Source organism: Micropterus salmoides, unplaced genomic scaffold (assembly GCF_014851395.1).
Source record: "Micropterus salmoides isolate LMB-PRFRI ecotype aquatic unplaced genomic scaffold, ASM1485139v1 Ms_hic_scaffold_8, whole genome shotgun sequence".
Lineage (NCBI taxonomy): Eukaryota > Metazoa > Chordata > Actinopteri > Centrarchiformes > Centrarchidae > Micropterus > Micropterus salmoides.
In genome coordinates, this window is record NW_024044570.1 from 17,563,288 (window position 1) to 17,581,902 (window position 18,615).

At 39.5% G+C, this 18,615-nt stretch overlaps 2 protein-coding genes across 2 annotated transcripts; both read right to left on the reverse strand.

The window, feature by feature from the left end:
- Positions 1–299: 299 nt before the first annotated feature.
- Positions 300–4,569, reverse strand: islr2 (immunoglobulin superfamily containing leucine-rich repeat 2). The gene is made up of 2 exons (XM_038706212.1): positions 4,325–4,569; positions 300–3,573 (listed from the first exon to the last, which is right to left on the reverse strand). Exon 2 carries the CDS (start codon positions 3,562–3,564, stop codon positions 1,420–1,422), a length of 2,145 nt encoding a protein of 714 aa, XP_038562140.1. The 5' UTR covers positions 3,565–3,573; positions 4,325–4,569; the 3' UTR covers positions 300–1,419.
- A 2,688-nt stretch (positions 4,570–7,257) lies between these two features.
- Positions 7,258–18,134, reverse strand: sema7a (semaphorin 7A). The gene is made up of 14 exons (XM_038706215.1): positions 17,927–18,134; positions 17,503–17,642; positions 16,651–16,692; positions 16,441–16,536; positions 16,048–16,150; positions 15,770–15,880; positions 15,421–15,563; positions 13,805–13,983; positions 12,772–12,880; positions 11,925–12,120; positions 11,663–11,775; positions 11,149–11,294; positions 10,154–10,212; positions 7,258–10,060 (listed from the first exon to the last, which is right to left on the reverse strand). The coding sequence occupies exons 1-14, from the start codon at positions 18,045–18,047 to the stop codon at positions 9,642–9,644; spliced, it is 1,977 nt and encodes a 658-aa protein (XP_038562143.1). The 5' UTR covers positions 18,048–18,134; the 3' UTR covers positions 7,258–9,641.
- Between the last annotated feature and the right edge of the window lie 481 nt (positions 18,135–18,615).

Consider the following 18,615-nt stretch of genomic DNA (forward strand, 5'->3'; position numbering starts at 1 on the left):
GTTTTCAAACGCAGCAGTCTTTTTCTTTGGCGTCTGCATAAACACACTTCCCCAAATTCCAGAAAGACAGCGTCTATATAAATATGACAAAGACATCGAAACAACCTGCTATAATAAAAAAGGATATTTAAAAATAAAGTAACCGGGTGCTGTATTTTCGAAAGTTCATCTGAATAGAGTTGAAGCTTAAACTGAAACTGTATCCGTCTGATAACATAAAAAAAAATGATTGAAATGAATAGAAAGAAAATTCTCCCTGAAACATCTCAATCTGCAAAGTCAAAGACAAATCCAGAAAGTAGTCTGTTTTTCATGTTTTATTAATTCCACTTACATAAAATTATATCAAAAAATCTTGAAAGGTCACGGGTTTTTCATTTCGTTTTACAACAGTTCACAAAAACTCACTATATACATCAAATTACGAGACAGTGAAGCCGCCAAACACTCATGCGCCTTTTTGTTGAGGCTTCATAGAAACTTAATAAGCGTCGTAAAAAATAATTTCAGTTTACATGGCTTTACATCACAGGCTGACAGTAACATCTAAAGTCCACGAGACTAGCCTACACTAATAAAAACCACACAAGGAAATACGTGTGACATGCCATGGACACGGTCATTGTAAAAAGCGAGAGTATAGCAAGCACCCGTTGATAAAAGATGTTAAACTCGCACATTTTTAAAGCCTTACATTACGTCAAATAACATTTTGTTGGTAAATAACCTGGGATTTCCTGTCACGCACAACGTAATTGAAAAGTGAAATGTCCCTTTTGGACTCTGAGGACAGCGGGCAGGTCAGGCGCAATAACGATGAAACCAAATATCTGCATCAACTAGCCTATCATATAATTTTTTTAGACGAGGCTCATCCACATCATTGCACAAACACACAGTTTAGAAAGAGCACATTTGTCCCTGATGTATCTTTATTTTAAATGGCTTTAAAACACATGGCATCTTTAGATTAATTTTTTTGTGTGTGAGCTCTCCAATGTGGTTCTTTTTTTTGTGCCTTCAATTACGCTAAACTCTGGCGAGCTCTGCGCCTCGCCGTTTGCACAATTTGCGTACCATGCCCATCCGTCCTGCAGAAAGGGAACATTTTGCTGCTGTCCTGCCAGTTTTGAGGTCTGATAATATGTAGAAAGTTGTGCTTGCAATGTGTTGTGCTTGCAATGCTGCTTATTTTAACCTACAGTACACTACAAATGTCACATGAATCACTTCACAATCTCAAGTGATTGACGGACTTTCTGAGGTAAAAGAAATTAAAAGATCCACCTTTTTTTTTTTTTTTAAATCAGAAGCCATCATTTGTCACGTGTAGTAATGGTGGTTGAGTTACCTGCTTGATTGGCTAGGCCTACTTGAAAGTAAAATATTTTACAATATACTCGCAGACGTCAGCGGAGCTCAGCGACTTGGCTGCTTGTAGTTGCCGTTGATCTCCTCTGAGATGTTGACTGCCTCTGCTCCCAGCGGTAATCTGTCACTGTACTCCGAACCCATTTCAAATTCCTCCTGGTTGGTTTTGGATGAGGATCCGGGGATGGACTCTGTCACCACGCTCCCCTCAGCATCACCCTCTCCATCTCCTTCCTCTCCCTCGGCCTCTCTCTCCCCCTCCCCTAACTCACTGGGGTTGAAGGTTTTCTCTGACCCCACAAAAGACGCTCTGGGATCAAAATCTCCAGCCATTTGTTTCTCCATCTGATCCGGATTCTGAGCCCTCATGATCAGCTTGTAGGTCTTCCCTTGGTACTTGTATAATAAATGGCAGCAGGTGGCCCCCAGTAAGGGAACAGTGGCCAGACCCAGTAGGAAAATGCTGACAACCACGATGATAAGCAGGGAGGGGATGTACTTCCTAGTTGTGAAAACTACTTGGACTTGGCAGTCCTGCCCCCCATAGGTGAGACAAAGTGTGTAATTGGTGCCAGGCTTTAAACCATGGAAGCGGTAGGAATTCACCCCCTCCTCTATGTTGGACCACTGAATCATGGAGTGTCCATTTCCTGTATTTACACAGAGGTAGAGCATGTCCAGGGTGGTTTTACTGGATGAGGACTGCAACAGACCCAGGGGCTCCTTATTCACTGTTTCCAGGTTTTCAGTTTGGCTGAGATGAAGGTTAGACTTGCTGCTGGGAAGCTGCAGAGGATTCAGCTGCACTTTGGCCTCTGTCTCTGACACCTCCAATGCAATGACACCAAAATCAAAAGTGTACTGCTTCAGGTCATCCAAGCTCAGGTTGAAGGCATGGTTGGAGATGTATTCACTGCTCTCTCTCACGCCGCACTTGCTCGCAAAGGTGGGGTCCTTTGAGACGCCACCAACCTGGTCGGTGCCGTCGCTTTTGTCTGACGAAGCATCAGGGCTGCCCTTTGTCTTTTCTTCAGGCTTGCTCCAGTTGATCACATTGTTTTTAGAGCTCTTGGGCTCTGCAAGCTTTTTAACAGATGGACGGATCTTGTCCACTGTAGAATCGGGCTTCGAGTCGCTGCCGTGTTTTTGGGTGGCTGCCATAGCCACTTTAACACCACTCTCCGCCTTACCTAAATCATTCACCGCAGAGCAACTGTAATTTCCATCTTCCTTTTTACTCATACGAGGGATGATGAGAGTGCCGTTTCTAAAGACGAGAAATCGATTGTTGGTTGTTTTATCATTAATCGGCATGTCATTTATCTCTCCAGTAGAGGGCAAGGGGAACAGATAGTTCTGATTCCCTGCAGTCACCTCCCAGCTGACCTGTGGAGTGGGGCTCCCTTTTGTCTCACAATTTAAGATGACCATGAAACCCTCATAGATCTCTGTGTTCTCAATGTTGGGCTGGTAGGTTATTGTGACAGTAGGGGCCTTACAGTCCAGTTTAGGAATCTTTGTAACCATTGTACCCTTCAGGTGTTCAGGGGCCTCACATAAAATTGAATTTTGGTCAGGGACAGAAATCTTAGTTGTCTCGATCCAATCTCTCAGCCACTCCAGGTTGCATGAACATGTGAAGGGGTTGGCAAAAATCTGAAGGTGGGACATGGCGGAGAGAGCACTGAAGGTACCCTCCACAATGGTGGTAAATTTGTTGTTGTTGATGCGCAGTGACCTCAGGTCTTTGAGAGTGGAAAAGGCACCCTTTGGAAGGTTCACCATCTCATTGTTGTTCATTTTCAGAAGCTGCAGGGCTGTGAGATTGTGGAGATCCTCCCATGGAAAGTTCACAATTTTGTTGTAGCTGATGTCGAGGTTGCGGAGGTGGATCAGGGGGGCCAAGGTGTCTGTGTCTATGGTAACTATCTCATTGTGGGCCAGCCAGAGAGAGGTGACCTGTGTGATATTGACAAAGCTTTTGCTTTTCAGTAATTTGATCTTATTGGCAGAAAGGCTCACGGTGGTAACATTGGAGGGGAGACCCACAGGTACCACCAGCAGGTCTTTGTAAGCACAATCAGCAAACTGGTGGGCAAATTTATCCTGGCAGCTGCAGAGCTCTGGACAGCACTGCACAATGCCAACCACAGCAGTCCACAATGCAAGGAGCTGCAGGAGCCGTCTCGCCATTTTCTGCACCTGCAAATATCAATTAGCAGACATTAGCCAAAGGTAAAAATAATTCTAAGACAGTCACATGACATTACATTATGTCCATTACACCACAGGAAATGCACTGTGGAAGCTTTTACATCTCATATAAATTTAAATGTGGTTTACTGACTAACTAATGCATTTTAAAGGGTCATGAAAACTCTTTAAGGCAACTCAAGACTACATTACAAATTCATAAAAACAAAGACACTGAAAAAAAACCCCCAACATAGGTGAATGCTATAACTGCTGCTGCTACTGTCACACAGTCTGACTGAAAGCATCACATGTAACGTTTCCTTTTGTTTCCCAATCCACAAAGATCACACTGATTTTTTTGTTGTTGTTGAAGTTTTGCACTTTATAAACTCATATATGCACATATGCATGCACACATGCTGTGTCATATTTGCAGCAATTTCAGAGACAGGTGGTCTCTCCTGCCCTGAGCACTCTGGTGCGGACAAACAGGCGCTGTCTATAGTATTGAAGCCTTTGAGTTAAACATTTCAAAAAACATTTCAGCAAGAGTTACACTGCAATATTTCCAGTCAGTACAGAGGTAGGCCTATAGCTTTTTGCACTCATGAACAGATGCCCTTTAGTTCATGACAGTTACAATTGACCTACAGGGCGATGCTTTCCACCTTAGCTGTGATCTGGATTTTGCTCAGGTCTGTAATTTGTTCATCTTTTACCTTCAGTAACTGCCTCATTAACTACTAAATCGTCTTACCTGTCCAATGTTAACTTCAATTCCTGTGTCTTATTAATCACTCTCGGAGTTTACAATCCTCTGAAACAAGTTTAATGGTCGAAAACACTCGAGTCCTCATGTGTTGTGGATCCTTTCACATGACTTTTGCAGGCATCGACAGCGTTGTTGAAGGGCGGTGGAGGCAACATTTTTCCCGGTGAGTCGCTGTTGTAGTCCGACGGCGGTTTTTTCCTCTCCAGCGAGTGTGGGATCCACTGCGCGCTCCCGCTTCCGCGTAGCGAGGAAAGGAATCGCGAACGCGCAGCCTCTCCCAACTCCCTCCTCACTATTAAAGATACAGAAGCTTCAGGTTCTCCGCCTTCAAAGAAAATTTATAATTTAGGATATGATGTTTAATTAATTACACGGACCCAAGCCTATAATCTTTGACCTCATTCGGGATGGCTGCAGCCTATTGTCTTTGATTAAATCACTCAGCCAAAAGTTTCCAAACGCACTGACAGTTGTGTTGCGAATAGACACAATTTCCAGTAGGGCTGCATTAAAAGTATGTCTTTAATAATTAAAATAAAACAACAAAAATACAGACAAGAGGAGAAAAATACTGTGCCACACACAAGGTATATCATTTGATGGCATTTCATTGCAACAAGGTTATGTGACGCCTGAATTGATTTATAGGCTGAGCTTTCGCCAAGAGTTATAACCGGAAGTAGCAGAAGTTTATTATCCCAAGTGGGAAATAAAATTAACTTTTATTTAATCAAACATAGTCAAGATGGACAGTCTTTTCCAAATGTCAGACTGTTTAATGTAAAGATGAAGCCATTTTATCATCTACTTGCTGCTGTTCACATTATTTTTTGTGTTACCATATTTTAATATAGGCTACATTTACTTACATGAAGGGACAACACACTTTCGTTTTGTTATACAACCTTGTGTTGTATAATGATAAATAAACTACCCTGTAGCCTAAATTGAAACTTGAGAGCAGTCAAGGCACAAAATAGAACATACAAGGATTAGATAAACAAAACAAGTACAAAAACACAAAGCAAAAATACAAAAATGTGACCTATACAGTAACAACATAAAACAATTTCTAAAATGCTAGGTCACATGAGAGGACAAAGCAGGGTTGTTGCACAGGGAATATGCTCAAATACTGCCATCATCTGGTGCTCTGCAGTGTAACTGCAGACGCTCTCTCTCTCTTAGCCTAAATACACAAAATATAAAAGCCTACCATATGCACATACCATCAAATAAGTAAGACTATATTTCCAAAGTTTATCTGAAGTTAACAAGGGGCTTCAAAACTCTCAGTCAGACAAATCGAGGGAGAATCCAAAGTTACAGTTTTTTTATTTTACTGTGACTTTTCCATGGATCTTTTAATGGCCAGTATGAACTGGAGGAATGATCACTGCTAGTTACAACATTTTAATGTATAAATTTACACGTGAGAATTGTTTTAAGACAGACTGGACAAAATGCGACCCCAACCTTATGTTTGTAGGGTTAGGAATAGGCTTAAGTTTAGGTTCAGCTCAGGTAATGGTTGGGTTGTGAACGAAAACAGTCCTGTTAGAGAACAGTGACCTCTGCTGTTAAAACACTGTGAGACATAATACATACAATACAATGTACAGACATAATCTGTATACTTCTTGTTCTTATTACAAACCTGTAATTAAATTACACAGGACACTACACTATACATACTTTGGATAACATTAAAGTACATTGGAAAATGTATCACTATTTGTTTTAAGTGCAATTTACACATTCTTTACATATTCATTTAGCTGACGCTTTTATCCAAAGCACCTTACAATTGCTATAGATGTCAGAGGTCGCATGCCTCTGGAGCAATTAGGGTTTAAGTGTCTTGCTCAGGGACACATTGGTGTCTCACAGTGCATTAGAACCCAGATCTCTCACACCAAAGGCATGTGTCTTATCCACTGCACCATCACACCCCACAGTTTGTTTGAGATCTACAGGGTGGGGTTCCAGTCATGAACCATGACTTTGGTTTCCTTGCTTTGAAAAAACAAATCATCTGTGCTTGTTTATATTTTTTTGTGTTCTATGATTGAGTGGCTTTCTTCCTATAGACTTTCCTGTTGTGGAGACACAACAGGAAAACATGGAGCTGCAAATTGTTTCCCAAGACCTCTGGGGATCAAGGCCTACTTGTGCTCATATCAGTGCACAACTGAGATAAAATAAACTTACAGTCATCATTTCACATAGTTTAAACTGCAGTGTGGCGCCATCCAGACTATGAGTCTCAGGCAGAGATGGAGATACTCAAAGTGCTTCTTAATGTAGGCCTACAGAAAATCACACATCAGTGATGCTTAGTTATATTGTATGAAGCCAAATACAAGTTTACTACAACAACACTTGACACGTGTTTGTTTTAACAGCTTGAGCAGAGAGGGTCTGGATTTAATTAAACAGGGTGGCTTCAACAATGACTCATACAGACACCACAGACAAATTATATTAACCACAAAAACATATTTTACATCTCCACCTGCACTATAAGCAACTTTCTCAGCAGCCAGCAGTCTACAGTCTAGGTGGACTCTTAATCACAGGAGGCACTTAGCTGCCGGTCAGGTGTCATGTCAGCGCCGTCTTAAGCCAGAGACTAAAGTGACCTGACCACAAGATACATGTACTTTAGTTGGTTCATCTGTATTTACACTGTGGCCTACACTGCTTGGAAAGCAAAACAGCTTTAATCTATACATGGTCAAAAGTCTGTGTTGTATCCTCAGATGATGACAGTATTTCACTTTGTGTACTATATACCATGTAAAGTCATTGCTGTGGTGAAAGAAAATATTTTCCTAAACTGAGAATAACAAGCAATCCAAACAACCCAACATAGTAACAACAGGATGTAGTCACAAACAAGAGAGCTAACACGCCAAGATGACTACGCTCCTTTATTTTCCACCCTGTTCATGATGTCAGCATTGTATTTTTTTTGCATCAGACATCAGAGTTTAGAAGTACTCAAATACTGGAAATGGAAATCAGATATATCTGTGTAGATGTGTAATGTGGATGTTCATCCTGGATCTAAGATAAAAGAAATATAAACAGCAGGAGACATCTCATGTAGCTACTTAACCACATTTCATTAATCTGAAAGCAAACCTGACTAGAATCCAGGATTTCCGCCTGTGGAGTGATGGCCAAAGAGATACACGGGGTAGTTTTGTTGTGATTTCTCTTCCTTCTCCTCTTCTTCTCCTTGTACAAACAAGATGTACTCACTTGGCCCTCACTTCAGATCCAGGAATAAGACAGATTAAACTAAAGATCCTTAGTTGTTGTCTGTACACTGATCAGACTGCATGTGCATCTGAGTGCCATGTCTAATGAAGGCATGGCCTACTAAGGATGGATAAATGACTTTCTTGAATCCACTTATGAGTGGATGTAAAAGAACTATGAGTATAACTCATGGTGAACAATGTTATGGATTTTCAGCTTTATTCTTTTTTCTTTTAATCAATAATTCATTTACATTCTTTGGGTAGCATTTTCAAGCAATCATTCTGCAAAAATATATGATTTTTGAAATAGTTAGGACACATATTGCTTGCATATATAAAAAGTGAAGTCTGTACCAAAATACTATTTATTCAATAAATATATTTAGCTTAGTAGTTTTTAGACTTTTGAATGAGTAATTTCTTGTTTAGAGCTACTGTATGTATGTAAGACTACTGTATGTAGTCTTACATACATACTCATTTATTCATTTAACAAATGAAAGGTTTAAATTCATATGCAATAAAACACACCAATGATTAATTCAGTTCACAAGATTTGCTGCTACAGTCTTAGTTGGTCTAATATGAGCTTTTGGTTGCTAAATGTTAGCTAAAGTTAGCAAACTAGCTAGATATTGCTCTGTAATAGACATAAGCCATTTCTCTGACTTTTCTATACTGTTGTAGTTTTGTCAAACAAAGTTTTTGTCACTTGTGGCAACAGTGGCTGGTGTCTAACTAAAGTTACATACCAGTAGTCTTGCTTAAATGTAAATAACTAAAAGTAGACCATCTCAGATCTTGGCTGATTCGTCCATTGCTCACATGGCAGCTGACAAATGTTACAGTATGTAAATATAAATTAAAATAAATATAATGGATGGATGGATAAGGTGCTTATTATTTTTAAGTTAGGCTTTGTCTTCTCTGCAGCAACACATTTTCATTGGACATTTCTCTCACACCTCCCTTACTACTGACTGGGGAGTTGAACAAAACAGGGAAATTCAGTGAAAGTCCCTGGCTACCCTCACCCTTCCTTTCATGCTGTGATACACACCCTGACCAGTCTCACAACAACACTACTTTCCAAAAACCCATCAGAGTAAGTTAAATTATAACGCAATGTAAATAAACATATTTGGATCAGTGGAAAGATGAAACTAAAAGTAGATCAGACTGTCATTTGTCCCTTTGAAGGGACGATGATTTGGCAGAATGTCGCCACCGTAACAGTTAGAAAGCAGAGGCTGATCCCAACCAAGTAGAGGCTTAGTGACCACAAACTGACAATCAAAAAAGAAAGACACAAAAAATCCTGGCAGCTAAAAGAAAAAAGAACATGTGGTCATTGTTCGACAGGTGGGGTTGAGACATAGATGTTCTTCCTCCTACAATGTAAAACTAAATTACCTCTCAAAACCAAAAATACTACTAGGAGGAGATATATGCATATCTTGCTGCACAGTATGTTTCAGAATGCCAGCCTCTGGAGGATAACATTCTCACTTATTTGCATTAGTATATTTATAACTGCAAATGTAATAATAATTTAAAAAAGTGCCTTTTTTCTATTTTATTGTATTGAATAAATATAAATCATTTCTCATAAGTGCACTGGTAGGGCGTAGACAAAATTTACACAACTTATTTTCCTGAACTCTAATGGACTAAAGAGCTAAGCACTGGTCTCAACATGTGCACACCTCACTACTACACCACACCTACTCACTATGTACTGTATTTTCTGTCTCTCTCGGCCCAGGAGCTTTTGCACTCCTAACCGCAACAGTTTAATGGCATGCTTTGAACAACTTGGCTACAGCAGGTTCCCGTGGAAAGAAAAACTAACTTTTTTGCCAAACATAACTGTCGGACCGCTTGCACAAAGAAGGTTTTAGGTTATTCTGGGGGCATTCCTGCTTGAACTATTGATTTGCAAGTTGAATCTGTGTTTGGGTGGATTTCCTTAGCCCTGCCTTCGTCCTGTTTTGATTAGCAGTAGCAATGAAAAGGGACTAAGGATATGATTGCTACGTTTTAAAACATGCTACAGCCAGACCAAGGGTGATCAATATCATCTGTGGCACAACAGCTGATGCATTATTCAATTTGTAATGGGTATTGCTTCTCTTTGTGTCTTCCATTGATTTGGGGATTATTTGCTCTGTAAGGTCATAATTCTTCACCACCTTGGTGTAGTCTTTCTCTTCGGAAACACACGCATAGCTGCCATAATTTTCTTGTGCCATGGCAGGGATGAGGTGCAGACAGTCAGACTGCATTTGCAGACAAGGGCTGCTCTGGTCTCTGTGCTTCCAGGTATAGACAGCGTGGTAAGAGTCTATTGGACAGGACAGATAGAAAGGGACACCCAGGGGGACCGAGTGAACTGTTAAATCATGGGGGGATGATAGAGTCTCCCGTTTGGTCCTGTGTACTTGTTTGTTTTCTAAAAGAAGAAAAATAAAATAAAATAGATTAGATGATTTATTGAACACTTAACAAATGTGTTCTATGAATGAACAGTCTCGTCATCAGTTACCTTCTACTGTTGTAGGGCACACACGTATTTGCCCATCCATGACATCTTGAATCCCTTCACTGTGAACAAAAACAAAACACATGTTCAATCAAGTTTTTATGTGAGAGACAAGTGACTTTGATGTTGCCCTGGTGATCGGTTTAATTTTGGAAATAGTTTGAGTTTCTAAACATTTTTTTTAACCTTTGCATCAACATTTCTTCCTATCTTTGGCAGGAATGCAATATTCAAAAAATCCCAGAATGTAAAAATCTTGATGACAAAACTAAAGTTATTGTACTTGGCTAAACCTCCAAGAAGCATTATCTAAAGACATAACTATACTTGGGAATGCTCTGGCCTCCAGCACCACGGTACGGAATCTCAAAGTTATCTTTCATTGGGATATTTCCTTCAAGTCTCTTCAAGGCCTGCCTTTTTTCACCTACCAAACATTATCAAAACAAAAATCAGGAACATCCTGTCTCAAAATGATGCAGAAAAACTAGTCCATCCATTTGTTACTTCTAGGCTGGATTATTGCAATTCCTTATTATCAGGCTGCTTGATTATTGTCTCTTAAGACTCTCCAGCAAATCCAGAATGATACAGCACATGTACTGATAAGAACCAATGAACAGAGATCATATTTCTGGTTTCCGGTAAAATCCAGAATAGAATTTAAAATACTCCTGCTCATACTGTAGTACTCTACTGTAGCTCTTAATGGTAAGGCACCATCTTATCTTAGATAGCTTATAGCACCTTGTTACTCTAATGGAGCACTGTGCTCCCAGAATGCAGGGTTACTTGTGGTTCCTAGTCTTCAAAAGCAGAATTGAATGAAAATGAGGTAACTTCTGTCATGAAAAGGTGCTATATAAATAAAACTGGATTAAAAAAATACAATGTTATGAGCTATTGTTCACTATAATATGCTGTAATATTAAAAGGCTTTACAAAGTATATCAAAAGTCTTCTAAAGAGTCTTGGTAGGAATGCCGTTCCACACTTACGGGACAGTCGGGGTGCATCCAAACTTCGTCCAAGCACAGTACGGGTCCCGGGCCAGAACACAATCTGCGCAGGAGTTGTTGTACTCCTGACACCTTTGGAGGTCCACGCTATAAATTGTCTCTGAAAAACCCACAACTAGCTTTTTCTGAGCAAAGGGAGACAGAATCGTAATTTCACTTTGATGCATGTGCATTACAACAAGCTGTAATGTGCATTACAACAAGCTGTAAACACACCATTGACATAATTGGCTATTTACACATCCAGCTGCCACAAAGCAACATTATCCAAAGAAAGTTAAAGTCAAGGGCAACTGGACTTGGTTGAAGATTAGCATTTTGCAACATTAGCATTTTGAGTCGTGTTTCTGCCTCCCAGAGGTATGTGAGTCCCATATCCATATCCTACTGATCCAGTTAATGGAAATATTGATTGATGCAACTTTAAAATATAAACTTGCAACTGCAGTGCACAATGCAATACATTTTAAATGGCATTTTAAATGAGCTGCACCTTTTTGGAGTCAAGCTTCATTGACTGTATGGTTGATTGACTGTAGAGTTGGGTTTCAGAGATGATGAAAGGTTCTGACCCAGCTTCTAACACTTTATGGATCTTCCCAGAATCTGTTGGAAGAGCAGACAAACTGGATTTTGAAACACTGTGACTACAGGTGACACAGTAGGCTATATTTTTACCCCATTGTTTCTTGCATAGAACACACAAGGTACAAATAGCAAAACAAAGTACAATGTAATTCCCAAACAGAACCTACCGGTGGCTAAAAGCAGAACGTTATACATGCTCTGGTCTGCCGCCTGGACTTGGTCCACAACTATCTTAGTATAGTTGTTGCTGCTTATATAAAATGGAGCAGTATAATGCACAGAGTGAACCCACTCAGTCATTTCTGGGTAATCCTTCACCATGTTGACAGTGGCCAGTGGCAGGCTCTTGCTGTTTTTTACACACTGAAAAACACATAGACACAAAGTTTTTCTTATTTAAAAGTAGTCTGCACTCTGTAGGAAATGGTAACATAAACTAAATGTTGGCAGGAGACTCCAGTTAAACAATTCTACCATCTTCAGGAATATAAAACTGAAGGCATCCAAAGCTGTATAAATACAAATGAGAGACAAATACTTCCTCGAGTTATAAGCTAAATAGATGGAAGGCAGGGGATTATCTTTACAAGACATAGCAATAAGACCACGTCCTTAAAGGAACAGCAATCATTAGTCACTAGATTAGTAAACTGTGTTTTACAACGATATGAGATTCTGTTTGTAGCCCCAACTACAGGGTTGAACTCAAATAGATGTCATATAAAAGATACAATCAGAATCCACAGATGGAAACACTGAGCCACACTTGATGGGCATAAGTAATGCAGGCACACATTTTCCAAGTTTACACCCATTTATGTAACATTTCTGTTTGTTTTTTTTTAACCTCCAGTCCTACTCAGGGACATGTGATATACAGAGAACAAACCACATGTACAATACATGTGAGTGAAGCCAAAATGCATGAGAGGACTTGGGGGAAATACAAAATAAAACCCTCAGAGGAAATATTGTGTCTCTGCACAGCTACATAGCAAACAAAAAAATACTTACTGTTCCTGGCCTTGGATTGGGAATGTCTTTGTCGTAGCCCTTGAAAGCTGATGTCTCAAATATTTCTTCAATCATTCGTACGGAATAGATGCACACTGCTGTGGAGTTCCTATAAGGGAAATAAGATAACTGAAGCTAGCCAAAAAAAGAATTTTTTTTTTATAAATTAGTTATTACCTCTACCATGGCAGTGGTTAGGGTGACAATTTTCTCCCATTCTGTTTGTCTGTTCGCAGAATATCTTATAAGTAATGACTGATTACAAATTTTTTGGCATAGGGCACCAACTTCAAACAGATTGGCCAAATGGGGTAGGGTACTCACACATGACACAGCCCAGATTCATGCAACCCCATCAATCATACTTTAGGTTTCTGACAGAATAAGTGACAAACCCTCCATTTCGCTTACAAACAAATATTTTATATTATATAATATTTCATTTTCACTTCGGACATAACAGCCCTGCCAATCTTTCTGAGGCGTGGCAAAATCGTAGAAGGGCAGCTCCCTTGGTCATATAGCTTGACCCATTCTAAGGACTAATAGTCTTTGCCTTTGCTGCTTTGATTTTGACCATCCTTTTAAAATACGTCTCTTTTGTGAGTCCCCCAACTTTATAGAAGGGTAATCCTAAATTGCTGGAGCACCACTTTAGGCACACAAAGCCATGAATCATGAAATTGCATGTGACACTAAAATGCAATAAGGAATGAAATGAATGGTCAATTTTATGTGTGTGTGTCTAAGTTTGAAGTCTGGACCCACGCATAAGAGGGTGGAAATAGTACATTAAGTAACCTCAGGTTCAAATTTGTCTTTTGATATTATTGATTATATTGGTTATGTGGCCAACCCACTCTCTTGATGTTCTGCAACAGGTCAAAACCTACAAGCAAGGTTTAGTTTTGTCTCAGTGTGTGAAAACATTTCAAAATGCTGAGCTTTTAGTTTTAAGTGAGAGCCATTCTCTGCCACCCTTTCAGTGTGTTGCTTAGTTGCTGATAATAAAAAGGAAGGGGAAGTGTCTAACCAACTGCTTGTGAAAAGAGCATAGATTGTAGTGTTGTGCCAGTCCTCGGCGGGCATCACATAAATGTCTTGGAGACGGTTGAAATAGAGTGACTCTTCTGGAAACCCACAGACAAGCCGGGCCTTGAGGAAAGATGTCCACATGTTCTGGAAGAATCTTTTTGATCCGCCTTCATCTACCTGCAAAATGATGCCAACAAATTACACCAGGACGACGCTATTTCACTTTTCTTGCAAACTGAAATCCATTAACTAAGGGTTATTTGATAGGACTGTTGTTACATGGACCATGGTACCTAGAACAAAACACGTGACTGCTTTTAGGGCAAGTCCTATTTTTGTACAGATGTCCAGATGTTTCACCACAATAATAGTATGCCACCTTAGTCAAAACAAGAGGAAGAAGTCTGATTCATCGGTATAGGTGGTGGAAAAGAGACCACCATGCAGCAGATAGTTGCACTACTACATTAATCTAGTAAAAGAAGTATTAAGTATAAGTATTATTATATGTAAGCCTTAGCTTAACTGCAGGATATCATTCTGTCCACTAAATTTCCATCTCCCTTTGTTTTATTAGCACAGTACAAATAAATAATTAATGCCCAAGGTTATCATAGTATCTATGATGACAGCCTGAGCCCTCAGTATCATGACATACTCTACTGATAAAACTGCAAATACTGGCTGACCTTAACCAAAGACAACAGATCAACATGAAAGGTGGTGGCATTTCAGCTCCTTTGTTTGGCAAATTCAAGAGGGGTTAATTTAGGAACAGACACTACTAGAACTAATATTAAACTCTGGCTGTTTGCCACAAACCAGTTTATTCTAATAGAAACCAAAAGAAGTAGGAAAAAAGAAGTGTGGTTGTTGTGTCAAAATCTCACCTCAGGGTCCATTTAGTTGGTCTTCTGGTGCTTTTGATTATATTACAAAGTCTCTCCTCGTACCCCAAAAGGCCATAGTCATGCTATTACTTCATATCGGATCATATCCAAATTCAGTGGATAGCCAACTCCTAGGCTGAACTGAGTGACTCATTGTCTGACTTACAACTCATGGCCCCGCCCTTTCCCTAGCTAAAATTTGAATTAATAATATTATTCTTGAAAAATTGTTTTATTTCTCAAGAATAAAAACAATTTCATATTTTAAATGAATATCTTCAGCCCATCCAACATTTCAACATAATTTACCAACTGGAATCAGATCAGTGAAATCTACCTTCCACGTCCACAACAAGATGTGTTAGCTCGAGTACTGAAGCTCAGCTGAAGAGGTTGTGGGGAATTTACTCTAGCCAGTAGTTGATTTGCCCCTCACCAAGGGTGGAATCAGGAAATTGGCAATTACAAATCAGTCTGCAGCTTCAGCAATGCAGACAGTGCCATGGATTTATCAATATACAGCACAGGTAGGCTACTGACAATACTGATTAATGAGTCAGGCAGGCCTACTAGGGGTTGGAAAGGAAGGATGGCAGGTTAACCAGGGAGGTGCATTTTGTTTGTTTTACTAACAAGGGGATAGCATCTCCCCTCAAATTGCCTATTTCTGTAGCTTTCTAGTAAGATGAGAGCTTCACTGAGTCTACTCCAGTGTCCAACGTACCTTACAAACTCTGGCGACCCTAGATATCCAGGGATCAGCCTCTGGGTTGTGATCTGAGTTCTTTTCACGGAAAAATATGTAAATTTTCTCATTGTCAGGGTCTTCTTTCCGCTCCACCCAGGACGCATAGATGAATGTGGGCTCTGTAAGACAAAACATATGATCTGAGGACAGTGCGGCGTCAGCAGGCAATATGTGATGAAAAAGCTTGGCACGTGAAAGCAAAATAAAAGATAATTAAACTGCATGGAGCAATTAAATTTTGCGTTCTGTCACATCACAATACTAATGGACTTACAGTGTAGTATTGATACATTATGAATTTACTTTATAAACGTAATTTACACACCTGAGACCCAGTTGTCATACATCCACACATTAGTTCTGCTACCAGCTTTCCTTCTGAATTGCAATGAACTTCCATCAGTATCCAAAGGTGCTGCTGTGTATAGATCCCCCTCTAAAATAGCAGAGAGCCATCACATGAAAATGAGCTGAAATGTTCAATTATTCAGTATATTGCTGTGAAAATGCACTGCCTTGCCAGCTCTGCAGTCACAAGTGACTTGATAGGGTTACATAAGTTTTAGAAACATGGGTTTGTGCAGGAAGCTGTATTTAACATACCTACTGTGAGAGATATGGAGTTATGTGTGTACAGATAAGGAGTGATGCCCTTCCCCTCATAACTCTCCATTATTTCATTAGACTGATTGTTCACTGAAGAAAACTGCAGAACCAGAAAGTCAACAGAAAATTGTGAGAGTTGGTTCCAGACAACCGTGATGGAAATATAACAAAACATTCATCACCAGCGTCTACCAAACACCAGACTGAAATTACAGACAGGATGCTAATTAAAGTTTAATCAGAGCCACAGCCACGTCAACAAAAAGCCACCTGCTTTAATCAGCTTTGCCCTGCTGTTGCCAGTAAACAATAATTGGCCACAAAAACTGCAGTATGTCAGACAGTAACATGAAATGCAACACATATTCAGTGGTTTATGCAAACACTCACAAGCTTCCAGCACTGTGGATTTTGTCCATTCGTTCCACAGACAAATAAGCTGTCCTGGAACTTCTCAATTACTGTGATGACATTTTCACAAGAGTCCTGCAAATACACAGAGGCTGTTATTGCCATCACACAGAATACATTCTATATTTCATTCAGACTGGTTGAGCAGTCATTTCTGATCCCATAAATCATGATTCTCTGGTCACTAACCTCTTGGCACTGTTGTTGCCCCGTTGTTTTCAGAGGAAATTTCTGCAGGGGACATCAATTGGTATTGGTGTTGGTTGGACAAATTAACAGAGTTTTAAAAGAGATATAAATTCCTAAAAACAAAGCCCTTATCACTTACTAACCAATAAAGAATGTTGCACTTAAAGACCTGCCCAGAAACCTGGTGTTTTGGTAATTGCATAATGTTTGAAATAGCTGGATCATAGTTAAAAATGTGAAACCCATCTTAGGTTTTCTTTCTCAGCTTGACTTTCTTAGCCAAAACCTATTTCACTCAGGATAATGTCTGAAATAGCCACAGGCTAATATCCATTAGTGAAATGAAGATCTACAGTATGTCTTATGGTCAGATGTGAGCCCACTTTTGTTTTAATTTCTTGAAAAACAATTAAAAAAACATTGACAAATTATTAATATATTCATAGGGGAATGATTAGGTCAGCTGACTGTTGATGGTTGCATTATCTGAATGTTCTGGATTATTATATTCTAGAAACTTTAGTACGTCATCAGGGTCTGTTTGTGGCATGTGCTCACCACCAGCAGTTAATGTGCATTTGAAGCTGCATTTGCTTGCTTTGAAAGGACAGTATCTATCAGGGAGCGTTGCCAGACAGACTCTTTGTTAAACAGTGGCAGCCATCTGTTACAGTACAGCATCTAATTATGGCCCCACTGTACAAACTGTCATCTGCATGAATCACACATAAGACAAGCTGGGAGCTGATCAGTACACCATGAGACAACTTGATGAAGAGTAGCCTATACAGGCAAGTGAAACAACAAAATAAAAACATCAAAAACAGTGGTTTCAAATCTTAGTTTACCCACCTCTATGATATGAAAATCATTCACATCAAGTTGTAACACAAAATCAGTCCCTCCAACATACATCTCCGCAGAGTCTTCATTATAGAGGAACACAGTGTGGTTCTGATAGATTTGGTAATCAAATCTACCACTTGTTATATCTGAGGAAAAAGAAAGGGTCACATAATCCTTCTTGATAGATTTTTGACAGACTGTATTAGAGCAATGGCTGTATTGTGCACGAACATAAAATGCTGATTTATCTGTGTGATATTCTTAACTGCTAGCGCGTGCTTAAAGGATTTGAACACTGGATTTACTCTGTAACTGATTTTTCTAAACATCTACACCGACCCGACACACTGATTTTACACTAATACATCTAAAACACCGCAGAATCATTTTGTCGTAATGATGAAGACGTGAGAAGTGGATGTTAGCCTACCTTTGCTCAGAACTCTGGGAGAATCTTTCGATCCGAGAAACGGTGTGTCCTTCAAACCAACACTAAGGACTACTTGAAAATCTCCAGCAAGCCAAATGTAAATTAAAACAAATCGTTTCATTTTGCGCCGAAAGTAGTGAAGATATCTTGTACTGAGGAGCCTACGTTTGAACCGTCTTCTCTCTCTGAGCGCAATCCGTAAAGTGAGGCTGTGAGGGAGGGGAAAGCTATAGGCTACGCCAAAGATAGCCTACATGTAGGCTACGAGTTTTTTTTGAGTGATGATTTTAGTGTTTAGATGAACACAAATAAATAGTCTACTTATAAAAATATAATAACAATAATAATAATTAGGCTATAGCAATAATAATAAATACAAAATGTGCATCATTTTTTCTGTTCTTTCTGAACATGAAGAAATACTAACATAGCCTACATGAACACCAAATGATTAACTAATTCCTTTCCATTCCTTTAAGTGGCAGTCAATGCAATTTAGATTAGGCTATTAGTTCTGCGCACAGCAAGGGCATTAGCTCTGATGTAAACAGTGTCATTAGCTTAAGTGATACCTTGGAAATCAGACTGTGTTTTTCATTAGCACAATTTCTGTAGTTGGGTGCTGATGAATCAACAGGTCTTTGTATTGTTGCATTAGTTTTAGTCTGGTATACCTCTGGCAACTGAGT